This window comes from Rhinolophus sinicus, chromosome 15 (assembly GCF_057876585.1).
Source record: "Rhinolophus sinicus isolate RSI-liver-muscle chromosome 15, RSI-T2T, whole genome shotgun sequence".
NCBI classification, from domain to species: Eukaryota; Metazoa; Chordata; class Mammalia; order Chiroptera; family Rhinolophidae; genus Rhinolophus; species Rhinolophus sinicus.
In genome coordinates, this window is record NC_142515.1 from 77,938,277 (window position 1) to 77,966,019 (window position 27,743).

General features: G+C 54.0%; 1 protein-coding gene across 4 annotated transcripts; it reads right to left on the bottom strand.

Annotated features, from left to right (window-relative positions):
* Positions 1-6,680: 6,680 nt before the first annotated feature.
* Positions 6,681-27,721, bottom strand: PNPLA6 (patatin like domain 6, lysophospholipase). Of its 4 annotated transcripts, none has more exons than XM_074337765.2 (34): positions 27,600-27,721; positions 26,376-26,459; positions 25,957-26,044; positions 25,709-25,791; positions 25,445-25,542; positions 23,576-23,716; positions 23,321-23,480; positions 22,888-22,968; positions 22,538-22,666; positions 22,149-22,229; positions 21,903-22,062; positions 21,557-21,640; positions 21,145-21,254; positions 20,882-21,049; positions 20,717-20,794; positions 16,910-17,115; positions 16,558-16,689; positions 16,353-16,476; positions 15,818-15,931; positions 15,498-15,573; positions 13,705-13,845; positions 13,426-13,489; positions 12,982-13,150; positions 12,636-12,818; positions 12,356-12,474; positions 12,005-12,161; positions 11,588-11,704; positions 11,423-11,492; positions 10,880-10,996; positions 8,668-8,969; positions 7,708-7,824; positions 7,300-7,396; positions 7,081-7,190; positions 6,681-6,961 (listed from the first exon to the last, which is right to left on the bottom strand). In XM_074337765.2, exons 2-34 carry the CDS (start codon positions 26,400-26,402, stop codon positions 6,887-6,889), a joined length of 3,978 nt encoding a protein of 1,325 aa, XP_074193866.1. In that variant the 5' UTR covers positions 26,403-26,459; positions 27,600-27,721; the 3' UTR covers positions 6,681-6,886. The 4 variants fall into 4 exon arrangements, with proteins under 4 accessions (XP_074193866.1, XP_074193867.1, XP_088648470.1 ...); XM_074337766.2 differs by having other exon boundaries at positions 26,376-26,444; positions 27,600-27,683; XM_088792344.1 differs by lacking the exons at positions 26,376-26,459; positions 27,600-27,721 and adding an exon at positions 14,595-14,701 and having other exon boundaries at positions 13,705-13,882; positions 25,957-26,211.
* Between the last annotated feature and the right edge of the window lie 22 nt (positions 27,722-27,743).

Consider the following 27,743-nt stretch of genomic DNA (forward strand, 5'->3'; position numbering starts at 1 on the left):
CTGCACAATGCTGCCACAGCCCACAGAGGAAAGCTCCCCTTGAATCTCCACTCCCGGGGACAGACACCCAAACATCACAGCAGGGCTGCCACCTTGTGGCAGAGAAATAAGAAGCTGATCCAGGAAGGGGAGTGTATGTGTGTGCCTGTTCGCACATGTCGTCTCCTTAAGGAGCTCTGTTTCATTTTATTTAAATCACAAAGCAACCTTTGAGCTGAGAATTAAAATTACATGAAAAACATGGGTGAGAAATCTGAGTCACCCAGCTAACAAGGGGCAGAGTCCCCAGGCTCTGAGAAAAGTCCTTGTTCTTTTTTTAATCACCGAGTCCTCTGCTCTCAAAGGTTCCCTGCCCTGTCTGTGGATCTAATTCACATACCATATAATTCATCCATTGAACGTGTACAATTCAGTGGGTTTTAGTGTATTTACAGCGTTGTCCATCCATCACCATTGTCAATTTGAGAACATTTCCATCACAGGATTTGGAGGAAAGGGAACCCTTGTACACTGTTGGTAGGAATGTAAATTGGTGCAGTATGTAGGTTCCTCAAAAAATTAAACATAGTGCCAGCCCGGTGGCTCAGGTGGTTACAGCTCCATGCTCCTAACTCCGAAGGCTGCCGGTTCGATTCCCACATGGGCCAGTGGGCTCTCAACCACAAGGTTGTCAGTTCAATTCCTCGAGTTCCGCAAGGGATGGTGGGCTCTGCCCCCTGCAACTAAGATTGAACACGGCACCTTGAACTGAGCTGCCGCTGAGCTCCTGGATGGCTCAGTTGGTTGGAGCGCGTCCTCTCAACCACAAGGTTGCTGGTTTGAGTCCCACAAGGGAGGGTGGGCTGTGCCCCCTGCAACTACTAATGGCAACTGGACCTGGAGCTGAGCCACGCCCTCCACAACTAAGACTGAAAGGACAACAACTTGAAGCTGAATGGCACCCTCCACAACTAAGATGGAAAGGACAACAACTCGACTTGAAAAAAAAAAAAAAAAGTCCTGAAAGTACATACTGTTCCCCAATAAAGTCCTGTTCCCCTTCCCCAATAATAAAAAAAAGAAATTAAACATAGAACTACCGTATGACACAGCAATCCCACTTCTGGGTATTTATCCAAAGGAAACGAAATCTTTATCTCAAAGAGATATCTGCACCCCCATGTTCATTGAAGCATTATTCACAATAGCCAAGACAACCTAAGCGGAGAAAACCTAAGTGGCTGTTGACAGATGAATGGACAAAGAAGCTGTGATATATATGCACAATGGAATATTATTCAGCCTTTAAAAAGAAGGTAATCTGTCATTTGCAACAATATGGATCAACCTGACGTTATGCTAAGTGAAATAAGCCAGACAAAGACAAGTAGTTGCCAGGGGAAAATAGGGAGAAGCTAGTAAAAGGGTAGAGACTTTAAGTTATAAGACGAATAAGGACTGACGGACGATCTGATGTAAAACAGGGTGACTATTCCCACATGGGATGGTGGGCTGCACCCCCTGCAACTAAGATTGAAAATGGTGACCGGACTTGGAGCTGAGCTGCGCCCTCCACAACTGGATTGAAGGACAACGACTGATGGGTCCTGGAAAAACACACTGTTTCCCAATATTTCCCAGTAAAAAAAAATTAAAATAAACAAAAAACATGGTGACTATAATTACTAACACTGTATTGTGTAATTGAAATTTACTGAGAGTAGACTTTAAATACACTCACACACACACACACACACACACACACACACACAAAAGGTAAACGTGAGGTGGATGTGTTCATTAACTTGCTGGAGGCGGGAAATCCTTTCACAATGTATATGTATATCAAGTCATCACGCTGTGCACTTAAAATATTGTATAATTTTGTCAATTAGACTTCAATAAAGCTGAAAAATAACATTTCCCATCACCCCAAAAATAAACCCTGTGCTCATTAGCAGTCATTCCACATCTCCCCCTGCCCCAGCCCCTGACACTCACTCATCTACTGTCTGTCTCTGGGATTTCCTATTCTAGGTATTTCATACAAATGGAATCATATAACATGTGGCCTTTGTATCTGTCTTCTTTCATTTTGCATAACGTTTTCAAGTTTCATCCACATCGTGGCATGTATCTGGACTTCCTTCCTTTTTATGGCTGAATAGTATTCCCTTGTATGGCTATGACACAATCTGTTTATCAGTTCATCAGTTGATGGGCATTTGATTGGCTGTTATGAATGAGGCTGCTGGGAACTTTCATGCACAAGACTTCGATGGTCATGTGTTCTCATTTCTTTTGGGTAGATACCTAGGAGTGGTTTGATGGGTCATATGGTAACACTACGTATGAGAGGCCTTTAAGCTCATCTTCCCAGATCTTGGGGTCTGACCTCTACATGGCTATTTCCAGAGACCAGGTCAGAAACGTACCAAGCAAACTCTCTTCTGAGTCTGACCCCAGCAGTCTCCTGATTCCACTCCTCTCAACCAGCTCCTGTGAGCTACAGGGCAGGTCCTTTGACCCAGAACCTGGGCCACCGCTGGTCCCCCAAGATTTCTTGGCATTAGCTGAGCCTCAAGTTCTGGAACCAGAGAGAAGTAGCCTGGACACCCCCAAGAAGCTCCAGTGAAAACCCAACTAACTCTTAGTCATGAATGATGTTAACCAAGTACTTGCAACACTCTCTGTCCTGTACACATTGGCAGGGCATGTCCCCTGATGGGGACAATGTAACTTGTTCTGGCCAATGAGCAGTGAGCAGAAAGGCCATGTCATTTCCAGGCCAGAGTATTTAATAGCTGGTGTGAGGGTTTCCATAGATTTCTCTCCTCTTCTACAGTAACCTGAAACATTCCAGACAATGGCTTCTTCATCACCTGGGTCGTGGAGTGAGGGATATAGGGGGAAAATCCGCAGGTGATCTGAGGGAAAGTAATTAATTTTGTATTGTTTTAGGGCCCGAAGACTTTGCGGTCATTTGTTAGAGCAGTATATTCTCCCTTATCTGACTGATACAGCAACCCATCCATGCCATGGCCCTTGGGTCCAGCCAATGGCTCTATATTAGGTTGCTAGGGCTGCCATAACAAAGGACTACAGGCTGGACAGCTCAAACAATGGAAATGTATTTTCGCACAGTTCTGGAGGCTGATGTCTGAGATCAAGGAGTTAACTGGGTTGGTTCCTGCTGAGGGAGGACTCTGTCCCATGCCTCTCTCCTAGCTTCTGGTCACCTCAGGCATCCTTTGCTTTAGAGATGGTTCTCCCTGTGTCTTCACATTGTCTTCTCTTTGTGTATCTGTCTCTGTATCCAAATTTCCTCCATTTGTCAGGACACCAGTCATTGTGGATTAGGAGCCACCCTAATGACCTCATTTTCACTTAAGTACCTCTTTAAAGATCTTATCTCCATATAGAGTCACATTCTGAGTGCTGGGGGTTAGGACTTCAACATGAATGGGGGAGGGGCACAATTCAGGCCATAACAGGTTCCATTCCAACTCCCAAGTGCCAGGGTCCCCCCCTGCCTGGGATAAGTGAGAGAAGGTAGGGGAGGTTGATGCTAGTCTAAGTAGGTGAGACTTGGGTCACCTTACAGGTAGGTTCTAGTGACGGGGGCTCTTTCTAGGTCCACGGAGGACTTCTTTCCTAAGGACCAAGAGATGCTCCCAGGATTGCAGCCTGCAGTGGAAACCTCAATAAACCCACTTCCTGAGGAAATAGCATAGGACGGTGAGAAAGCTTATGAACATGAATCCCGGCTCCACCTCTTAACAACTGTGTAACTTAGCCCCCTCTCTAAGCCTGTTTTTCTCTTCTACAAAATGGGATATAAGAATGTGTTCTCAATAGAGCTACTGTGAGAAATCAAAGAGAGACTATACATGCATTAGTTCAAGGCCTGCTATATGGCAATCTTGCCATAATTAATGATGATTGTTATGGCTGTTGGTGGTGTTCGTACTTGAGTAAAGGAAAGATAATGTGGTTTCAGGGTGGGAATTCAAGATTCCTAGAGAGTGGGAAACTTCTCACGTATCTTTATCTTCAGAGCTTGATCTCATTCAAAAGACATTTATTGAGCACCTACTAAGAGCCAGGAGCTCTTCTATGCAAGGTTTCCCTGGTGAGGGAACTTATATTAGAGCACATCTCACAGAGAGTTGATACACAAGTAAAACCACTGTGGATAGTGAACGTGATTTAAAGGCAAGGGAAGGGAGGCGGGTGGGGATGGAGAAGCTACTTTAGACAGTGGCTTCAGACAGTCTGAAGAGGTGGTATTTGAGAACAGTCTTATATAGCTACTCAGAGCGAAGGACTTCAAGGGAAGAATCTATGAAGAGTTTGAGGAACAGAAAAAATGCTGGTGCAATTGGAGCAGCATGAGGGTGGAATGACAGGTAGTTAGGATGGAGACGTTGATAGGGGGCAAACTTGGGCTGAATAGTCAGCTTAATGGGCCCCTCAAAATCTGGCGGGGGCAGGGATGTTGGGGACGGGCGGGGCAGGCCAGCGGGGCAGGGGTAGTGCCTCAGACAGTATGCTCGCTGTCCGTGGTGCTGACACCCTGAGACCCGATTCCCCAGAGGCCCTTTCCACATGAGGTCGAGAGCCTGGAAACTGTCTCCTGACTCTTTCCCCACAGTGCTCAAAGAGGTAATTAAGTTAAAATGAGTCTGTTAGGACCCAGTATGACTGGTGTCCTTATAAGAAGAGATTAGGACAGACATGCCCACATGGGAGACCATGTGAAGACACGGGGAGAAGATGGCATCTATAAGCCAAGAAGGAACTAACCCTGAAGACACCTTGATCTCAGACCTCCAGCCTCCAGAACTGTGAGATAAATTTCTGTTGCTTAAGTCCCCAGCCTGCAGTACTCTGTTACATCAGTCTCAGCAAATCAATATACTTGGGGACTCTGGGAAGCTCCAGCCCCTCTCCAGCTCAACCTGAGAGCCCCCTTGAAGAGTAGCACCCTCAACTCCTCATCACCAGAGTTAGAAAGCCCGACCTGCCCAGTGGGTCTAAATTGCTGGGCTAGTTCAAGGCCAGGAGGGGAGCTCAGAGGAGCATGTAGAGACAGCACCTGCACACAGGAGGACCAGGGCCATTCTTACCTATCACATCCTCCCTGGACTTCATTTATCCCCATAGCATCAGTCTCTACTGCAGTTCGGATGCCTCCAGACTTGTTTCCGGCACAAATCTCTCCTAAGTTCCTATCCCCAAATGTCCAGAGCTCCTGCCATCTCCCCTGATGGACCTTCTGGCTCCTCAAACTCAAGTTCTAAATGAAGCCCAGCATCTTCCTCTGCTCCTGTTCCCTTCCTCTCATCCCATCTCGGTAAAGATGTCTGTGGGGACAGAGCCCCAGAGAGTAGTTTACAGGCTCTTGGCCTCACGTGGAAAGGTGATGGCCGTCGGCTGTGGCTGATTGGCCGTCGGCTGTGGTCGGTTAGCCGATTGGCTGCTGGTATTAACTGCTGCGGCTACGGAGGAGAGCCAAGGACTGCCGAGGATTGCCGAAGAGCCGCAGAGCCGAGGAGAGCAGAAGAGGAGGGCCGAAGAGAGCAGAAGAGAGGAGAGGAACAGGGTTGAGAGAGTGGAGGAGAGTCGTCGGTCGGTTGGTTGGCGGAAAGGCGGACGGCCAGCCTCCAGTGAGACCATAGTGGTATGACTCCCCTACCTATGGCTCCGTGGGTGTTCCTTTTTGGCCTCACCATATCCTGCATTCTTGTGTGGGGAGCGGGAGCAGAGACCCCGCAGGCTGCCCCACCTGAAAAATGGCACGGCGAGCAGGCCTCTGCGCACGACAATGTCCCTCCCCACACTCCCCTCATTCTCCTTAGTGTCCCTGGCTCTATGTTGTCCGCTGCCCACCAATCTCTATGTTCTGCCAAATTAAATGTTTCTTGGGCATTGTCTCCTCACTCTCCACGTCCACTGCTCCAATTTAGGCCTTGTCATTTCCCCCTGGTCTCTGGCCTTCAGCCTTGCCCCCTCTATGCCACCCCCTCCTGGTAATAGAACCCAGTAACAGAAACACCTGATGGGGCAGGTACTATTAGCATCCTCACTCACAGGTGAAGCAGCTAAGGCTCAGATAACTTTGGTCACGAGCCTGGGGCCACTGGTAAGAGGCCAGGCAGTTTGGCTCCAATCTAAGATCTTAACCGACACACCAGGAGCAAGGGCCCTGGGGGACATGTCTCAGTGTACAGCAGGGACTGGCTCATTCTCCGTGACCTCAGCTGAGCACACAGTAGGGGCAATGCCTGGGAACCTGAGAGTTCTGGAGACCTGTGCCTGTGTGTACGTGTGGATGCATGTGTATGCATGGGGTGTCTTTCAGGAACCAGACTCAGCAGTGCACACAGCAGAAATATACAGAAGACATGGAGGACTTACACATAGTAGGAGCAGCCCAGGGGGAGAGGCTGTGGGAGGGAACCTCGTAGGGAAAAGGAGGGGTGCCAGAACAGGCACCCCGGGAGTGCACCCAGCACTTGGAGGTCCTGTGGCCTGGAACCAGCACTGAGCGAGACTTCAGGTGAACTTGCGGACGGCACTCAGAGTGTGGGGAGCTTGGCCTGGGGCTGGGCACACAGGTCATTGTGACAAGTCCGGTCCCAGCCATCCTGAGCATGAATGCTAGGGCGAGGAGCCCCTAAACCCAAAGATGACATGGGTTCAGTTCTAAAATGGGAAGATTTATTAAGAATGACTGTTCAAGGGTTATCAGTGCACTACTGTCCCACCCCTTGGGGGTGCAGCAGTCCAGTGTGTGGCCCTGGGAGTCCAGGGGGACCCAGAGGGTCACAGGCATAGCAGCAGGCAGAGGGGGAGTGAGCCACCCCCACAGGGCCCAGCCCCGGGGGGATCCCTCTGCAGGTCCTCAGGTGTCCACAGCTGAGCTGGGCGGGTCCTGTGGCAGACAGTGTCGGTGCCTGAGAATTGACTTCTCCTCCTCCTGTAGGGACAGTGTCACACACGCGCATGTCACACAGCACAGGACCCTGGGACACATCACTCAGTACCCATCTGCCGCGTCACCCCATGTCGTGGGGGCCCCGGGCCGCCTGCTCTCACCATCTCTGAGGCAGTGCTGGGGCTGGCGCCCTCAGGGGAGCCGCCTTCATCGCGAGAGCAGTCAGGTCCCGCATCCTCCTCATATTCCGTCAGGCAATCCGACTCCTCCCCTGGAATTCAGTGAGGAAGTGAGGGGGCACAGACTGGTCTGCCATCTGTAGCCATATCCCACACACCCCAGGCCAGCCCTACCCTCCTGGGGCGCCCTCAGCCCCTTACCATCAGCACAGCCGTCGGACACGTAGGTGGCGGGGGGCTCGATCCTGGACACGATCTCTGCCAAGTCGGTGAAGCCAGAGCTGGGGAAGGCCAGCACCTGGGGGGGCAGCACGAGTGAGTCTGGGGTCCTGGGGTGTCAGAGGACAGGTGAGTCTCGGGGACCCCTGGGGTCCTGGGGTATCAGAGGATGGGTGAGTCTCGGGGGCCCCTGGGGTCCTGGGGTGTCAGAGGATGGGTGAGTCTCGGGGGTCCCTGCCGTCCTGGGGTGTCAGAGGATGGGTGGTGTCTTGGGGCACAGAGGTTTTGGGGGGAACTCTCTAGTTGGAGGGCTCAGTGAAACCCAGGGAGGTCCAGGATCAGTTGAGGTTTGGGGGAGACCCAGAGGAGCTGGGCGAGTCCCGGGCTTACGTCTGCTCGGCGGCTCTCGATGAGGTCAGCAGACCGCCGGTCTGTGAGCATCTTTTCAATGACGTCGCCACGGCTCCAACCCCCGAACACAGCCTTCCCATACTGGTAGCCCACATCCTGCAGGAAGCAAGGGGCTGGAGCCATCCATGTCTGCAACCCCCACCCCGGATGTTCTTCTCTGACTCGTCCTCTTTGTTTATTCCCACTTTGCCTGCTCCTTCCCTGGCCCCTCAAAAGCTTCCTGTTCTGGGGGAGCTGATATTTGAGACTAACCCTATTTCAGAATCACGGAGATACCTGCCCCTGTGTCTCCCATCCTGTGCCCCTGCAGGACATTACCAATCATTCTTTCCCACATAGCCCCACGCACTGTGCCAAGTACCAAATGACATGAGATGGTGGTAGGCAAGCTTATTTTCAGTTCTTCAAATATGCAGTACATTCATGGATATTGCCACCTCCCAGGCCCACAACAGACATCACTAATCCATCAGGGCACACTTTCCCAGTGAGCCTGGAAAAGGCATCATTTTCACTTAGGGCTCTGGGCAGCAGCTAGTGATCAATTGTGGTAGGCATGGGCTATGCCACATTTTTCAGGGTCAGTGGCACAGGACATATACACTGCTCCATCCCTCTCCCAGACTTGTGACAGATACTACTATTTGATCACTAATCTCATTCCCACCAATGCAGAAGCAGCATTAGAAATTTCTACATGGTGCTTCAGGCAGTGTGGCTGGCAGATACGAAACTAGTTCCTACATAGCACATGGGCAGCCAGCCACATCCCCTTGTCACAGCCACCACAGACATCATTAATCGATTACTGTTCTACTCCCTACAGATCCCACTTGGGAATGGAGCCCTAGAACCCTTCCCTTCATGTTGTTCTGGGTTTTCAGTAGTAAAGCTTTGCCAGGCCCCCACACTGGCACCAGGCCATTCCCACTTGCTCACATAGATCTGGTCGAACTTCCCAAAGTCCATGGTCTTGAAGCAGTCAATGGGGGGGCGCAGGTACTCGCAGTAGGAGCTGGACTTGACAACCTCCAGCTGCCGTACACAGGACACATAGGCCAGGCGAGACTGGATCTCGGCCATGTCTGGAACCTTGATCTTGTCCGCCCAGGGGTTTAGCCGCTTCCATAACAGCCACCAACCAGACAGGCTGTCCCCATAGGTGCTGAGGTCCGTCTCATCCTGGCTCCCCACGTCGATGGCAATGACTGTCTTGGCACCCATACTGCGGGCGATGTCCGCTGTGGGGCCCAGGGGGGGTCAGCGGGCAGCTCCCCACCAGAGCCCTGGCAGGGAAGTTCAACCCAGTCCCACCGACACCATCATGCAAATGGTCACACAAAAAACCCACGCGAACAACATGCTGGTATGCAAAGGGCATGGAAATCTATGCAAATAGCATGGAAATCAATGCCAATGACATCAAGAAGGTGGGGTCAGATGTTGGAGCTTTTAGGTGGGGAACCATGACCAGAAGGATGGAGAAGATGGAGGCAGAAGGACAAAGTCGTTGAGAAAGAAGATATGAGAACATACGTGGAAGGAGAACAATGCAGAGAGAGAGGGATCAAAGACACAGGGAGACAGAGATACAGGGAGATTGATGGGTGAAGAAACAGAGAAATGTGAAGTAAAGACAGCAGGACACAGAGCCACAGGAAACAAATGCAGTGGAACAGAGGCAGCAAGAGATTAGGGAGAAAAAGAGATATCTGGAGTCAGAGACCTGGAAGGGAAGAATCCAGGTGGAAACAAGGACCTTGGGGCTATGACAAGGTACAGAGAGTCAAGAACAGGGACAAGGAAACACAGAAAAACAAGACAGAGTGTGTGAGTGGGGGTGATGGCCCAGCACAGAGGGTGATATGTCCATGGGTCCGTGTGGCCCACTGAGGGTCCCTGAGTGGCTCTGGGGGACCCTGGGGGAACAGGGACAGGATCCTACAGCCAGGCCAGCCCAGAAAAACACAGAGTCTCTGTCAGACTTCACATGTGTCCCTCACGAGCTTGTTCGTACGTCTGGGTACACGTGCCCATGTCCACGTGTCTGTGTGCATCTAATGTGTCCGTCATCTGTGTGCATCTCCTGTCCATGTGTGTTTGGGAACAGACACAGCTCTGCGTGTGCATGCATCTCTGTGCACACCCCTGGGCCTGTATTCACTTCAGTCCTTGTGCACCTGGACCAACCTCTGTGTTTCCTTGTGCATCCAATGTGCCTGTCCACCTATGGCTTTGTACACACACGCCTGTGTTAGTGCGTGTTATGTGTTCAGAGAACCTATACAGGAGTTGGCAACCTTTTTCTGGAAAGGCCAAGAGATCAAATAATTTTGGCTTTGCAGGCCACGTGGTCTCTGTCACAACTACTCAACTCAGCCATTGCAGTGAAAAAGCAGCCACAGACAAGAAGTAAATGACTGGGTGTGGCCATGTGTCAATAAAACTTTATTTACAAAATCAGGCCGGGAGCCGGATTTGGCCTGCAGGGCTTAGTTTGCCAACCCATGGCCTACGAGACTGCAAGTATGTGTGTGCTGCCACAGTACAAATCTACTTGTGTACGCATGCTTCTGGGCATATAAAATTTTAAATTGCAAACCCACCCACCTTTCATCTGCACAGTCAATGGGCATGAAAGCTTAACTAGGTTTCGTACACCCCACCTGTCTTCGGGTGTACATTCATGTACATTTTATGCAATGTGCTAGGTGAGTGTGGATAGATTGGCATGTGAGGACACACGCACTGTTTTACCAGCGCATGTGTTGACCACAAGCACACGTGAGTATCATACTTGCCACGTGAGCATCTGCGAGAACGTGTATATGAGCACATATGCAGCTGCTGTGCACACATAAAGGTACCCTGTTCTTTCCCCATGTACCTTGCTGTGTGCATGTGTGTCTGTGTGCATCCGTTTACGTCTTAGCACATGGGTACACTTTTCATCTACACACATTCCTGTCTGCGGGAACACCACATACCTGCTCGTGCATGTGTGTGAGTACGTGTGCATACATACCCCTGCACAGGTCTGCTTGCTCGCATGTCCTCCTGTGCGCGTCTGTGTGTGCCTGTGCGTGGACCCATCAGCTCATGGGTTTACCTGTGTGCGTGTGTGCACATGCGTGAGTGGGCAGCCACTTGCCTGGCAGGTTGTTGATGTAGCCGCCGTCCATGAGGAGGTGCCCGTCCTTCGGGTCGCACAGTGGGGGCAGGTAGCCCGAGAGCGTCATGCTGGCGCGCACGTACCGCCACAGGGAGCCTGCCCAGCGGACACACAGACACAGACACGCACAGACACTCTCAGACACGCTCAGAGGCCCGGCCAGCCCGGTGGGCTCGCTGACCTGGCACGTTGTTGACATAGCACCCGTCCACCAGCAGGTGCCCGTCCTTGGGGTCGCAGAGTGGGGGCAGGTAGGGGCAGTAGGAGGCACTGGCCCGGACGTAGCGCCACACGCAGCCTGCAGGGACGGCGTGAGGGGGTGAGGCGCCCGACTAGTCTTCTGGCCCCCACCCGATAGACATACCTGGGACCTCTGGGGCATTAGTGGGTGACGGTTAGTGCTCGGCAATGAGGTCAGGGCAGACGGTCACTCGTGTTAACAGTGTCAGATGCTCAGCTGCCCTCCCTGTCCCTCCCCCCACGCGGTCACAGTGGTTGTTGTGGGGCCAGCCAGGGACCTACCATCTTTATGGACACGCATGGCCGAGGCAGTGATGTCCGTAGTCACATTGAAGTATGGCAACCACAGGTCCTATGGAGACAGGAAGCAAGGTGGCGGTGGGATGGGGACACCTGTGGGGAGGGGCAGGGGCGGAGTGGGCCGGGGTGGGGTGGGGGGGCACACACCTCAACCTGCTTGTCCTGGAAGACGCGATGGATGCTGCGGTTGAAGGCTGATCCCGTGAACATGGACGTGACAGGGTACGTGAGGTCCAGCACAGGCTCCAGTACGGAAGTCATGCTCTAGGGGCAAGGGAGGCAGCTAGGGTCAAACAGGGGTCACTTGGGGGTCACCATCAAGGTGGTCACTAAGGATGCTGATTGCTCAAGCTGGGAGTTGGGGCTTAAGGTCACTAGCGGGGGGTGGGGGGAGGGGGGAGATAGGGAGAGGGGGGGGGTGTCACAGGGGCTCATCTAAAGTCCTGGATATATCTCTTAAAGGTCCACAAATTAAGTCAGGAAAAGATCAGGAGAAGCCCAAAAACACCTCTGTGATCAGGTTTCAGGGTGCTCCTGGGGTGAGGAGACCAACCCAACACACACCTTGGCCCACTCCCGGGCCCGCTGCTTAGTGCGGCTGGCGCTTCGCTCCTCAGCATACAGTGCCCCAATGAAGGAGCCGATGGATGTGCCGCCAACTAGGTCGACAGGAACCCCCACTTCCTCTAATGCCTTCAGTACCCCAATGTGTGAGCAGCCCCTGCAAGGGGGAGGAGATCTGGTTACCAACTGAAAATCCCGTAGGCTGCGTCCCCAGGAAACTCCCTTCTCCTATCACCCCCCTGGCCAGGAACAAGATGCCAACTCCGCCCCTACGGGAATCTCACCCAGAGTAAGCTCCACCCTACAGGCAACCGGGCCCCGCCCCTGCCTGCACTGGCCCCACCCCCTCACCTGGCTCCGCCCCCGCCCAGCACCAGAGCAATGGTGTTGCCCGTGAGCACCCGTGCCAGGCGGGAAAAATCACTGTGCCGGTCCACACGCCTTGAAAAAACCTTCTCGTACAGCTCATGCTGGGACGGGGAGAGAGAGATGACCCGTAATGATGAGGGTGTAGGAGGTCGCATTTGGACCTCCATGGCCCCATCCTCACAGGTCCCTAACCGATGCCCCTCCAGCAGCCACGCCCCAGAAAGATCTGGAGAGGGACCTTTTCTTTGGATCCTGCCCTTACCAGCTTGGCAGGGCTGCGGCGCGAGAAGAGGCGGCGGGGACAGCGCAGGTGTAGGTGCCCAGAGCACCAGCTGCGCATGTTGAGCCACTCCACAGTGCGTGTGGGGCCCGGGCCCTCCTCACGGTGCAGCAGGACCAGCTGCTTGAGGGCGCGCACTGCGGTGTTCTCCAACATCTGCTCTAGCTGCGAGGGAGCAGAGGGCAGGTGTCACCAATCACGGGTCATTTCCTCCCCGCCCAACACACCTGGACAAGCATGAGACCCTAGGGTGCACGTGGCCTGGTACAGGCACTGGAGGGCAGGGGACGGGGCCCAGGGGAGGGGTCACTGCGCATGGTCTCCGGACCTGGCCCAGCGTGGGCTCCTGGTCGCCCAGGCCCACAATGAGGATGCAGTCGGCCTGGCGCAGGCAGCGCACGGTCCAGGGTGTCAGTGACGAGTCTGTCTGGTAGAGCACGATGCGGTGGGTGTCCTCCTGCTGGGCCAGCCACCCTGACAGCCGGAATTCTTGGATGCTGGGGTTGGGGTGGGGGTGGGGGAGTGTCATCCTGGGGCTGGTCAGGAGTTGCACACCCCGAGACCACTATAGCTCCACTGCTGGGGGGAGGGGGAGTTAGACACCCAGGCTCCCACAACATACACCCTCCAGAGGCAGATTCACCCCACTGACTGGATGGGTGAAGAGTATGCTCCTTGGTTCACAGCCTAGAACTGGAACCGGATCTGAAAGAATCCTAACCTTCAAGCTCATTCCTTGAACCCCCCCAACCCCCTGCACCCCAACACACACCTGTCTAGTGCAGAGGCCCCCAGGCGTGCCCGGATGATGTCACTGTTGAGGAGGAGTGTGGGGCCTGAGGATGGGTGAGGAAGGGGGTTAGGAACCCAAGTCAACAGAGCTGGGGGCCTCTCTCAGAACAGAATACCCCCCCACTCCTGTGGTTCCGACCTGCCCCACTCCCTGCGGGCCCACCAGGTCTCTCCACTCATTGGCCAATGCCCCACCCATATGCGCCTTACCCCACAGACCAGTGGCCAGCCCTCACCCACGCCCCTTCTCCCAACTGACCGATGGCTTGCAAAGCATGCTGCAACTCCAGCATGAAGGCCACCATGGGCACCTCGGCACACACAGGCAGGACTGCCACCGTTGCCAGGTTGCTGGCTGGGTTGGTGAGCTCCGAGTGAGTGGGGACACCCAGCCCCGAGCCTGTTGAGACCGCAAAGAATGAGATCTGCTGTGCAGCCTCCTATCTGCAGAGGGAGATCCTCTTTCTCCTCCTCAGAAATCCCTGCCCTTGTCCCTCAGCTGAGGCTTAGTGGAGCCACAGTGAAAGTCATGGCCTGGACCCACAGCCTCACACTTTCTCCTCTCCTGATAAGACCTAGACATCCGACCTTCAATTTTGGCCCGATTGTGCTCAATGGCATCCATTAAACAAGTCTACAACCATTCCGATTCCCCACTGTGCCTGCATAGACCTAGCGGTGCCCCACCCTATTCTGGCCTGGGTGCCTCTGTTCACTGAAGGGACTTGAACACAAAACTGGGCAGAAACAAATATATTTCTGACCCATCTATTGTTTCCCAGATTCTCCCTTAATACCTTAGACACCCATTAACCTCCATCTCCTGTGTGAACTTCTCAATGCCTCCTCCCCTCCAGCTGCTTCCCATAACAGTCTGAATAGGCTCCAATGCCTTTCCATGCCCCCCAGCCCCTATGTGACTTGCCCCAGTCTTGCACTCCCCATTGCTCACTTTCCTCCTCAAAGTGTTTCAAAATCACCAAACGCTGTGTGCAGAGTTTTTGAAGTTCTCTTCAATGTCCAGCCTCATCTTATTTATCAAGTGTCAGATCATTGTCCTCTGAAAAGCCTCCCTCCCTTCCTCTGCTAGCCACCCTCCATCAAGACCCTGTTGTTTTCTTCACAGTGCTTATGTGAGGTGTTGCCTACCAGGCTGTAAACACCTTTAGGGGCCTTGTCTGCCTTGTGCACTCTCCCACTCCTGTGCCCCCAATAGTGCCTAGCACATAGTAGGTGCACACGGGAAAATTCCTTTTCTGTAGAACATCAACAGAAAGGTTCTCAGGAATCCAAGATCTTAGCATCTGTGCCCCCATAGATGCCCAAGCATCACGTCAAGGGTGGCCAGGGCAACCAGGAGGGAATGAATAGGCCATTTGTACATACTGTGCAAAACTGGGGCAAAAAGGATGGGGAAAGACCCTGGATATGGGGTGGTTCTCGGCCATTGCTCACCACCGCCACCACCATGTGGGAGCCAGGTGTCAGGGGCGATAGGGCAGAAGCCCCTGGGGGAAAAGGAGTTTAGAGACTGCCAATCTCAAGCCCTAATTTCTGCACGCCTCGAATCGGACTCCATTTCCCAGTGCGCCATAGCTCATAGAAACTACACCTCCCAATATGCGCCAAGACAAGGAAAACCACACTTCCCAGCATGCACCCAACGAAACAGGTAACTTCAGAAACCACTTCCCAACATGCCTTGGGCCCCCAAACACCGATACATGAACTCCATCTCCCAGCACACTCTGGTCTAGGATGCAGACTCCATAGGACTCTTCAGGAAGTCCTAACACTCAGAACAAAGTTCATCCCTAAAGTCTCCACCCCCCAACACAACTGATATTTCAGATTTTATAAACAAGCATGCCCTGGGCCTAACACTCTGTTTCCCGGCATGCCCAGGAACACTAACTCCATCACACCGCAGCCGCCGGATCTCGGTCTCACTTCCGGTTTCAAACCACGCCCAGTTCAGGGCTTCCCTCTCCCAGCTTGTCCTAAGCGTCGGACTACATTTCCCAGCATTCCCGGGCACCGTCCGGCTCTCACCTGGGAAGGGTCCTTGAAGCTGCTGCAAATTCCCCAGAATTTTCTGGCTCAGCAGATGTATGAGGCGGGTCACGACCTGGGGCGTCAGAGGTCAGCAGTCCATGAGACTTGAGGGGCAGCTGTGCGAACCTTACCTTTCCTCCTGTTACCTGGGCCCCACCTCCAAGAGCCCCACCTTCACGTTGCCTCCTCCCTAGGGCCCCAACCTCCATAAGTTAGGCCCTGCCACCTCTGGCCCCCCCCCCCCCCCCCCCCCGCACAGACTCCCCCCATCAATCCCGCCTCCATTAGGAAACCATAGCACATGCCAAGAGCCGCACCTGCGGGTATCGTCGTTTGATGTGGCCCAGGGTGCCCTCGGGGAGTTTGGCCAGCTCCGTGTCGCGCACCGCGTGCACTGTGGTGGCGCGCGGCTGTCGTGTCAGCGCCTCCACCTGGGGAACCGTGTGCTTAACCGGGGCTGCTTGGGCCCGGAGGCCAGGGATAAGTAAGGGGGAGGCCAACAATGCAGCAAATAGGGCAGTACCGTTCTATCCAGAGTTCCCCAAGATACGTATGGAGGGAACCAAGCCTCACTACCCATTAGAGCTCCGGGGAAGGGGAGAGGGAGAGGACATGGATCCACCCAGGAGGGGGTTCCCTCTTGTGATGCAGAGAGGTCTAGGGTGGAGGTCAGATCAGAGTGACCACCCCGATGAGGTTCCCCCACCGCAGCCCACAGAAAGAAGCTAGGAAAAGTGGAATGGCGAGGTCACAGGTCCGGTGCTGCGTTCCCCGGGCCGATGTGTATGTTGGGGGTGGTGAGACAAACTGGACTGGGAGAGATCAGAAGTAAGTGGGTGGGGCCGTGCTCACCACACCGATGAGATCCCCTCGGCCGTACTCTCCCACCAGCTCCTTCTTGCCACTGCCACGCTGGATGACGCTGCGCAGCCGCCCATTGAGCACGATGTAGGTGCAGTCGGAGCGGTCGCCCTGCCTGGGGTGGGGGGCGGGTCATACAGGGTCAGGCAGTGACCTAGGCAGCGTCTGAGTGTCGAGGTGGCAGTGGGGGTTGCACCTGTACAGCGCGCGTCCCGCCTCCACCGCCGTCCAGTCAATAGCAAAGTCCATCTGGCGCACGAAGGGTGACATCCTCGCCGCCACCGTGTGCGCGGCGCTCAGCACCACACTAGGCTGTGCACGCATGATCCTGTAGACAAAGGGTGGGGGTGCATGGGCCAGGGACACCCTGGAACTGCCCTTAGGGAGGGAACAGAGCAGGTGATGGCCTGGAGTTGGGGCTGGAAAGGCTCAAAGCTGCCCTGTTAAGGTGTAAGCCGTCCAGAGGGATGGCCTCTCCCATGGCAGAATGGAGTTTGGTCAGGGCCCTCTAAGCGCCACTCCCACCCCAACATGGGGCCCAGTCATACTCATAGAAGTCAGACTTGGAGATCCGCAGGAAGGTACAGTCGCGCTGGGCTCGCAGCGTGAAGATGAGGGGCTCACCAGTGAGCACAGCCAGCTGCCCAACCAACTCCCCGGGCTGTGCCACGAACAGGCACACATCCTCGGCCTTGTCGATCATGCGCTGGTAGACGTGCAGGCAGCCCCAGAGTATGAAGTGCAGGCTCACATCCTGTGGGGGCAGGGATCAAGAGATGGGCATGGGGGCAACGCCCCCACTGCCAACTCAGGTCAATGCACTCCAAAGGAAGCGATGGAGAAGGGAGTGAAGGCTTTGCATAGCTCAGCTGAGCAGCATGTGTCTCAATATTATTCAGTACCCAGGGCAGACATTGCTAATGGATCACCAAACTTTGAGCCTATATTAAGGCCCAGGAATTCTTTCCAACACAACCAATTAGAGGCTGCAAGGACGGGCTACCTAAGGACATGGCTGAATTTAAATTTCTTTTGCTTACGCTGGGCAACTGGACAGCCACATGGAAGAATAAAGTTGGACCCTCAACTCTCACCGTATCAAAATGAATCAAGGATATGAATGTAAGAGCTAACACTATAAAACTATTCGAAGAAGATATAGGGGTCCACCTACATGACCTTGAATTTGGCAATGGATTCTTCGATAGGACACCAAAGGCATAAGCAACAAAATAAAAAATAAATTGGACTGTATTAAAAACAAAAGCTTTTGAGCTTCAAAGGACACTATCAAGAAAGTGAAAGGACAACCGACAGTATGAGAAAAAAAATTTGCCATCTGCCAAGGGTCTTGAATCCAGAATATATACAGAAATCTTACAACTCAATAATAAAAAAGACAAATAACCCAATTTAAAAATGGGCAAAGGATCTGAATAGACTCTTTTCCAATGGCCAATAAACACATGAAGAGATGCTCAAAATCATAAATTATTAGATAAATGCAAATCAAAACCATAATGAGATGCGACTTCACACTCACTAGGAGGGCTAAGATCAAAAAGTGTTAGGATGTAGAGAAATCAGAACCCTCAGACACTGCTGGTGGAAATGTGAAATGGTGTAGCCACTTTGGAAAATGGTACTCAGAATTAAAAGTAGAGCTGCCACATGATCCAGCAATTAGACTCCTAGGTATATACCCAACAGAAATGAAAACATGGTCCACACAGAAATTGGTACACAAATGTTCATACCAGCATTATGCATAATGCTGTTTCTACCAAAAGGTGGAAATAACCCAAATGTCCATCAACAGGAATGGATAAGCAAAATGCTAAACATCCACACAATGCAATATTATTCAGTCATAAAAAGGACTAAAGCACTGACACTCGCTACAACGTGGATGGACCTTGAACATACGTTCCTCAGTGAGACAAGCCAGACACACCAGGCCACACAGTGAAATGTTCAGAACAGGCAAATCTATAGAAACAGATTAGTAGTTGCTTAGGGCTGGGGTGGGGTTAAGAGGTAGGAGATTGATATCTAAAGGGTATGGGGTTTCTTTTCAAGGTGAAGAAAATGTTCTAAAATTGATAGCGGTGACAGTTGCACAACTCTGAATGTACTAAAAACCACTGAATTGTACTCTTTAAATGGATAGATTGCATAGTACGTGAACTACATCCAATAAAACTATGACACACACAAAAAATCCCCTTTGCTGCTGGTTCCCTTGTCCCACTCCATCCCTGTTGACTTCCTTGTTTCCTAGAAATCAGCATCTTTCTTCCCACCACCGGATATTTTGTTTTCGTCCCACCACTGGGACAAGTTGTTCCCTCTGCCTAGAATGCTCTTTCCTCCCCTTGCACCTAGTTAATTCCTCCCCAGCCTTCCTCCTTAGCTGAAGGTCACTTCCTCAGAAATGCTGTCCTGCCTAAGCCAGACGTCTATGCACTAAGTACATAAGATTTTACAAGAACAGCGTAATCCTTTGTATGTAACGTCCATCAGAACTGTGGGTTTCCCAAGGGCAGTAGCGACCTGGTGTTTCCTGCCTCTGCAGCAGGCAGCACAGGGCCTGGGACGCAGCATACACTGCATAGGAACAGGTACCCCTCTCTTCTCTGGTTAGCCTGCCCAGCCAGAAACCTCCCTGTTCCACCCTTTTATAAACAAGGAACTGAAACTGTCCAGATATGATTTCTTCCTCATCCACCAGAGGAACCTGTCTGGCACCCCACAAAGCCCCAGTGAATGCCAAAACACTGCACAGCCCCAGGAGACATACACACATGCTGGAACCTCTAAGACAGAATTTCCAGGCTGTGATTGGGAGATGAATGGGAGTTACTTATATTAGGCTGCCATTTGCCATCAGATTGGGAAGCAAATTTCTTTACTGCAGGACTTGTCAGAGCCTTGAATACACTTAATGATGTTCATTGGGAACTTCCACCAAGGTATAAAACCACCAGCATTTCCCAAACCTCTTTGACCACGGGCCCCTTGTTTGTGATATAGGTATTTCATGAAACACATGGAGAAATACGTGTGTAAAGCATGGTTTCTCAACGTTGGCACTACTGACATTTTAGATTGGGTAATTCTGTTGTGCCGGGCTGTACTGTGCATTCTGGCATCCCTGGCCTCTACCCATTAGATGCCAGTGGCAGCCTCCCAAGTCAGAAATGTCTCCACACTGCCAAATGTCCCTGGCGGGCAAAAATGTCCCTGGTAGAAAAGCATCCGTATAAAGTTTCAGAGGTGGACACAGCACAGTCCCTAACAAAGTCATGCCAACCCTGAGAAGCCCTGCGTGGCTGCATACTAGCCTGCTGGGTTGAGCCTAACACGGTCTCCCAGATAAGCAGGGTCTAAGGGCTCCCCAAGAGCCACTGTGGGACCCAACTTCCTCAGCCTGTCCTCAGTAAACCACACACAGCTGGCTAAAGCCTCACCCAACTTCCTCGCAGAAAGCAGTTCACTCCTGCAAGGAGTAGGTCTAGGCCACAGCTGGGTCAGCTGATCAGATGATATAACAATACCCCCAGCAGGTAACAGGTGGCTCATCCTGCACTCCGCCCTCCACGCAGAGCTGCAGTCTCAGTTGCCTGTCGTTTCCCCGTGTCACCTCAACCTGCTGCTCCACCCCAGCCCTAGGCCTGTCACCCTTGCAAACCTTAGACAGCTCAGAACTATTTCCTCTTTAATGCTACTGGGTCGTTATTACTTCCATTCCACAGATGAGGAAGTAGAGAACTTTCTAGATGACTCGCTCAAGGTCACACAGGGACTCGGGCAGAATCCGGATTTCAGCTCTGGCCTCTCCCTCCAGAACCTGCCTCCTGACTGAGATGGTGGCCAGGTTTCAGTCTCCCCACAGGGGTTCACGGGGCAGAGTCTCCTACACCTCCTGGGAGCTACCAGCAGGCACTGAAGTCCAGCTCTGGAGGCTGGGTCATGGCCTCCGGGTCCACATTCCGATTTGTGCACATTTATTAAGTGCCCATCCCAGCAGGGGCCCAGGATTGGAAGTTAGAAAACTCAGATGTACTATGGAATTGAAACATCAGAAAATAGAGGTTGCAGGAAAGGCCAGGGCAGGTGAGAGAGATCTAGGGGTTGGAGTTCTAGGGAAAAGGTTCAAGGGTTGGAGCTGAAAGGTCGATTGGTCCAGAGGACATGGGTACGTGGGATGGGGGTCAGTTCTAGGACCCGAGGGGCAGGGGTTGGAAATCATATAATACTGAAAGGTCTACATGTAAGGTCAAAGGCAAGGATCAGAGGTCAGAGAGAGGTCTTGGGGCACAGTTGTACAGTTAGCGATCACAGGTCAGCCTCACCTGGTCCCCCTGGCGGGCGATGATGGTGCCAGCTTTGGCATGATGTAGCAAGACTCGGCCGTTCAGGAGGGAGGGGTCCTGAGGAGGGAGGGGGTTTGAGACTGGTCCAGTCAGCCCTCCCCACCCTCCGCATCATCCTGTAGCTCCCGGGCTATGGCTGCCTACCTCAATCCGCATTAGTTTGGACAGCTCCCTCTTTGCTGCCTCAAAGATACTGCTGGTCTGGCGGCCCTGGTAGGGCCCGAAGAGGCAGCCGCCGGTGGCTGATTCATCCTCACAGTAGCTATATTCGCAGGCGCCTGCTGGCTGCTCCCGGAACTCCTGAGTGGGGGTCTGTGTGGGGCAGGGCCTGTGACCTCCCTGCTCCCACCCAACTTTCCTCTTCAGGGGACTCCACCAGGGAAAGGGCAGAAAGGACAGGGCCTTACCCGAACAGGGGCTACCTGGGGTCCCCCTGAGGCCTCTTCTTGCAGAGACACAGAGATCCGGCCACGTTCATATGCCATGTCGAAATCTGAGCGGGGGCCGCCGTGCAAGCCTGCGGTGGGCAGGGGGCAATAAAAGTAATAAAGACGAGAATGACCACAACTGCAGTCTAAGCCACCACGACCTCTGTGCCAAATGCCACATCCATGCAGACATGACTAACCAATGACCGCACTCTCCCTTGGAATCCTTCTCACCATGGTTGGGAGGGGACCATTTCAATGAGCACCCACAAAAAAGCCAGGAAAAAGTGCTGCCAGTGTTCCCATTTCACAGAGAAGAAAAATCTCTGGACAGCCTACGTTCCACCCAGAAGCTTAATGGCCAGCGCCTTCCCCTCCCAGGGCTCCAAACCTGAGATGTCCACTGGCATGGAGATGCAGCGGCTCAGCAGGGGGGCCGAGGGGGCTTCCAGAGATGTGGGCTTCAATGGGTCCCCTGGCAGAGACAGGCTCTTAGGATTAGGGGGTGAGGAGCTGAGAGGGGGCTGGGGAGGGGTCAACTCAGAGTCCCTGGGGACTGGGAAACTAGGAAAAGCAATTCCAATGGGTCCATGGGTCTGGGGGACTAGGCAGAGTCAGGCCTGAGGCTCTGGAGAACCAAGAAAGGGAGTAGGAGCAGAGCTCCCATGGGCTACTTAGCAGGCTGGGCTGGGCCCATCTTGGGCCCCTGGGGCCCAGGCATGGGTCATCTTGGGTACCTGTAGGTCCAGGCAGAGGGGCCCCCGTGGGATCAGGTGGCCGGCCAGGGGCCTCCCTGGGCTCCTCATTTGCCGAGGTCAGCACGCGCTTGGAGCCTCGCACGGGGCTGGTGCGGGCTGGGAGGCCCGGGCTGGGGAAGAGGCGCAGGGGCTGGATCTCCTGGGAGCAGAGAGCGCCCTTGTGGCATGTCTTAGGAGGCATGTGCCACCCCACCCTTCCAGCCCCACGCTCTCCATGAAACTCACGTGGCTGAAGAGCTCGTTGGTCAGACCCAGGTAGTTGTGAAGCGCCAGGAAGGTGACCCGCTGCAGCCTCACCATGATGATCTGCAGGTAGAAGGTCAACAGGAGAGGTTAGTGGGGGGGGGCATGGATGGGGAGAAAAGAGGTGCAACAGAGCCAAGGCCAAGGTCAGGAGCACTAAGGGGCGAGCAGGGCCAGAGACAGGCCAGGGAGAAACCCACAATGAGGTGGCAGAAGCCTGGGAGATGGGCCAAGGCAGCTAATGGGAGGAGTCGGGCAGCCACGGGAGGTCTGGCTGCTCCAGGCCCATAAGCCTGAGCACCTGCTCGGTCCAGCCCACAGGTGCCTGTGATGGGTGGGGGTCCGTGAAGGGAGGAGGAAGGCCCACTGACCTGCACCACTCGCACCAGGCTCTCAGGATACTTGGTGAACACGGCAGAGAAGGCCTCCACTGGCAGCCGCAGCACCGTGGAGTCTCGGGCTGCCCGGGCGGACACAGTACGCTGGGGATGCTGGTGACCCTGGGAGTGTGGGGGGAGCACGAGGAGAACAAAGGTCAGGGGCTGTGAGCCCCCTCACTGCTCCCCAACCCTTCCTGACACCAGTGCCTTGAGGGAGCACTGAAAGCATCAGGAATATATCAGAGATTGCCCCCCCGCCAAGGGGCCCTCTCCAACCCAGTCCACTGAATGTAGTCTTGTACCCTTGCCTCCTTCCCCTCACCCCTCAACTGGTCACTCACAGTGATGACATCCAGGATGCTCAGAAGGCTGTTGACGCTGTCCCCGGGGACCACTTCTTTCACCACACACTCCTTCCCATCCTGTAACATGGGGGCAGGGGGGCCAGTGACCAGGACTGCCCCCACCCTGCCCACCAGCATGCCACCCCTGGCCATGCCACTGGCCCTCGCACTCACCCAGCAGGTATTCCCTGATGCCCCAATCCCTGACCCTACTGAACCTTCCAACCAGCACCCATTATGTCCTGGCCATAACTAACTGCAACCACTGACCATGCAGACCACCCCAGATACCCTTGGGCATCTGTTCCCGACTCCTGTCTGCACATCTCGGAAGACCACCAAGCCTGCTGACTGACAGCAGTGCCTATCCCGAGTGACGGCTGCACCACTGTCCGTCTCCCTGCGGTGCCCCCGCGGGCAGCCCACTCACAGGCCCTGGCAGGCAGAGCTCCAGCAGCCCATCTTGCACCACATAGATGCTGGCGTCTGGCTGGCCGGGCCGGAAGACATAGTCACCCTGACTGAGCCTCTGGAAGATCATGTGCCGGCAGAGCTCCAGAAAGAGTGGTTTCTCGAAGTGGCCCAGCACCCTGTTGGATGGGGTGGGGGAGGAGGAATGCAGGTCAGATGAGCCCCCAGCTCTGCAGCCCCCCTACCCCCATCCCGCCTGCACCCCGACACTCACCGGACGTTCTTGAGCATGTAGAGCACCTCGGAGGGCAGGTGGGAGTTAGCCAGGTCACCCTCCGTCAGGTCAGCCTCGAGCACCGCGGGCGGGGGCTCCTTCCGCTGCAGCGTTGGCGTCTCTTTCTGGATACGCAGGATCCTGGTGGGAGGAGAGGGGTGCAGAGGAGAGCAGGGAGAGGGCTCGGACAGACCTTAAATCACCACATAGCCCTTCCCCAGGGGACATAGAACAAGGATCAGCACACTCTGGCCCACTGGCCAAATCGGGCCACCACTTCTCTTTGTAAATAAAGTTTTATTGGCACACAGGCACATTCTTTCATGTATGTATTGTCTGTAGCTGCTTACATGTTACAACAGTAGAGCTGAGTAGTTACAGCAGAGTTGTATGTGCCTTCACAGCCTAAGATGTTTACTATCCAGCCCTACACAGAAAACATTTGCTGACCCCTGATGTATAACTCTGAGATTGCCCCTCCACTAGCAATAGGGCCCAAAGATGGACCCTCTAGTTAGACCCCTGACATAGCTTCCAAGAGATGGGCACACCCCAGAAAAGCCACCTGTTTGTTATGGGACCCCTGACATAGTCATTCCAGTAACCACAGACTAGACTCCTGAAATAGTCTCTCTAATATAGGCAGACCCCTGGGGTCGCTTCCATTATATGAGGATACCTCAGATACCGCCTCTCTGTTCTTTATAAGGTCCCTAAGACAGGCCTTTTCCCCAAGTCTCAGAGAACCCTAAGATAACCCCTTTCATGGTCACACCAACTCCGGAGATAGCCCTCACTGCATGTGGAGAACCCAGATATATGCAGCCTCTCCACTGTTCATACACCTGGGAGAGCGCTTCCCCAGAAGTCTCAGATACTACTGTATACCCTGCATTGGTCACAAGAGGCTTGAGATAGACTCTCTAGTGTGAACAGTCTCCTGAGTTAAACCCCATGATACGGACAAATCCAGATACAGCCCCTCTTGTGAAGAGGGAGGTCCTTAGGCTAGCCTTTCCCCAGGTCAGAATGCTGAGCTAGCCCTCTGACGGTCATGGCAACATCAGGGTAGTTCTTCAACTGATAGTGGAAAACCAGATACAGCCCTTCTTCTCAAGTCACAGAAAGCTGTGTGACGAACATCTGTTTATCACGGGTAGCCCTGGGATGTCACCTTAATGTGAAGACACCCTTGTGACAGACTCCATGATGTTAGGATACCCCAGAGCCAGCTCCCAACTTAGAAAGATCCCAGAGAGAGCTTTTCTCAGAGAATTTGAGGGAGCCCTTTGCTGATGACAGGAACCCCTGAGATGTCCTTCTTATGTTTCTAATGCAAGAAGCTTCTTGTGATCATTCCTAGGGGACAGAAATTCCTGACATAGCCTCTACAGCGTGAGAAGAACTCCAAGGTAGGGAACATAGAGAGGTGTTTTCTGATACAGAGAGATTGCTGAGATAACCCCTGGAGAACAGTAACTAGAGATAGCCATTCCAGCTGGTCACAGAAACACCTGAGCTAACCCTAATGCGGTAGCTCTCATGTAAGGAGACCTGTGAAACAGCCTACATGGAAATCCCTGATATAGACCCCTAAATGTATAGCAAGGGGTCTGAGATACTGATTGCAAAGCAAATAGCTCATAGATAGCCCAGGGAGGCATGTCGCCGGTAGGGGAATATCACTGAGATAGCCCTTAGGGGACAGAGACCCCAGAGACAGCCTGTCTGGTGTGGGGGAGTGCTAAGATAACCTCTCTGATGTGAGATGACTCCCAAAACAGTGAGATACACCCTTCAGTGTGGGCTGATCACTCAGAAGGCCGCTGACATAGCCCCCAGCACCAGGTACACCCAACACAACCTTACTTCTTGGCGATGTTAAGCATCTTGAGTTTCTTTTTCATGCGTGGCCGGGAAGTGGTGCAGACGGAGGTATCCACCAGGGAGGAAGTTGACTGTGACACCTAGGAAAATTAGGAGGGAGAATGGGTCAACTGTCAGTTCAGACCCCAGGGAAGAGAGGGGCCAGATCCAGAGGTCCTTAATCAAGGAGGTGTTTACTAAAAGGTGTAAGTAGGTAAAGGGCAGGCCTGTGTGGTCAGCAGGAGCCCCAGGGGCTCCTAGGCTCACCTTCCGCATAATCTTCCGGCCATAGAAAAGCACTTTGTCCCTCTTCCGGAATCGATACCGCGGGCCCTCCGGGGCTGGGGTTTCTGAGAATAAGGGAGAGGGCCACTGAGCTCTGCGCGGACTCCACGCGGCCAGAGATGGGGACGCTGCGTGCAGACTCCAGCAACTCCCATCTCTACTGCCTCAGGGACCGCGCATTTCAGCTCCCCACCCCGCAGCCTCCCCAAAGGGGCCCTCTGGGTCCTCACTCGGCACTCGAAGCCTCCGCACCAGCAGGAGGATGAGCACGGCCGTGACCAGCACGGCGACTCCGGCCCCGATCATCACTCCCAGCACCTGCGGGACGAACGGCACTGGCTGTGCATCGCATACCCGCCCCGCCGAGCCCATCCCACTGTGTCACGTCCTCCCCTAAGAAAGCCACAGTCGCCTCTGGCTTCGGTGTCCCCATCCGCAGAATGGGACAGCGCAGTTCCCTCCCGTGGGGGCGCAACTCGTCCCTGCGCCTCGGCGGCCCGCGGGGCACGCCGGGAAACGTAGTTCCGCCTGAACAGAAACAGTCGGGTTCTCGCGGATCCGCGACGTTGCGCGCTGAGTACATCGGAACTTGTAGTCCCCACGGCGCCACATACCACCCACCCACCCCACCCCATCCCCTAACCCCTACCATTCCTGTTTGTAGCGGGGCCTCCATCAGCTGCTTCAGACTGGGCGGCAGGTCTGGTATCCCCAAGTCCTGGGAATCAAGAAGCTGTAGAAGGCCGTGGAAGTCTTTACTCTGGGCCCGCCCCTCCTCTGGTGCAAGCTCTGCCCCCTTCCTGCCCGCTGCTTGGGCGGGGGACAGCTAGAGGGGCGCTGCGGACCAGACGGGTAGGGCAAATTGACCTCGGGGCCCAGGCTAGGGATAGAGATGGGTCCCTGGCTCCTCTCCTGGATCCCCTCACCTACGCACCGGGCCGACCAGACACTCTACCTGTCCAAACCCCACCCTGGGGCCAAAGGGCAATCGGCCGAGTACCCAGTCGGAAGCCAGCGCACGGATTCCCTAAGGGCACGGCTCCATCATGCCCTGCGGGGTTGACCCACCGACCCTAGGTCCCACTCCCCCCGGACTCCCTGCGAAACTGAAGCCTTAAGCCACGAGGTCGGGGAGATGTCTGGCTCCCGGTTGAAGCTTGCCCCTGGGAAGCCCCAGGTGCTAGGAAGAGTGGGAGTGCTGCCGGGAGCTCCCACACAAGGGGTCCTGGGGGATGTCAAGGTCTCGGAAGGGTCCTGGGACCCTCAGAGTGGAGTGGGCCGCAAGGTGTTACTGCTGAAGGTTGATGCTGAAGATTTACTGTCACTTAATAGTAAAGTTACGGGGACAGTGCAGAACATCACTGGGGCTCCGGGAACGACGCTGGCGCCATTGCTGGGCGACGTAACCGGGGACGCTGGAACTACTGGGGTACTGGAAAGTTACTGATTCTGAGGAATACGGGATATTTACTGAGAAAACCGGGAGCGTGGGTGGGCACGTCCCTGGGGTCATTCGAGGGTGAGCGCGGTCCTAGGGAGGGCGTCCGGGTTCATTGGAAGGTACTGGAATATTACTGGGACTTTTCTGGGAGACTGAGGATGTTTCTGGCGCCACTGGAGTATTCATAAAAATATGGAGGAGTCACTGGGCCCTTGATACATTACCTGGAAAATTCATGGGGAGCTAGTCTCCTTCCATCCTAGGGCGTACCTGGCTACCGGTGTGGAAACACCTGCCAGGAACTGGGGGGAAGGGAGCTTCAAAAAGTCGGGGGCTACCGGGAATGGCTGAGGGTAGATGTTGGGAAAGCCGAGGGCTCGCTAATGACCCCGAAGGGACGCCCTTTCGGGGACCACGGAAACCCGGACTTACCCAGAGGCCGCAGCCGGGGTCCACTCAATGCCAACACCACTAGGGTGCCGCCCAGCGCCTCAGGCGCGGTCCCTTTAAATTGTACGCCGCAGGGCGCACCGAAGCCCCGCCCTCCGCCGTATTTGGAAGGTTGCGCGAGCCAGT

Coding starts and splice junctions, on each gene's coding strand:
- PNPLA6 (XM_088792344.1), bottom strand. CDS start 26,098: ATGGGCTCGGCGGGGCGGGTATGCGATGCACAGCCAGTGCCGTTCGTC. Junction 16,477..16,557: donor GCGGGACGCGCGCTGTACAG/GTGCAACCCCCA, acceptor CCCCCACCCCAG/GCAGGGCGACCGCTCCGACT. Junction 15,574..15,817: donor TCAAACGACGATACCCGCAG/GTGCGGCTCTTG, acceptor CTGACGCCCCAG/GTCGTGACCCGCCTCATACA.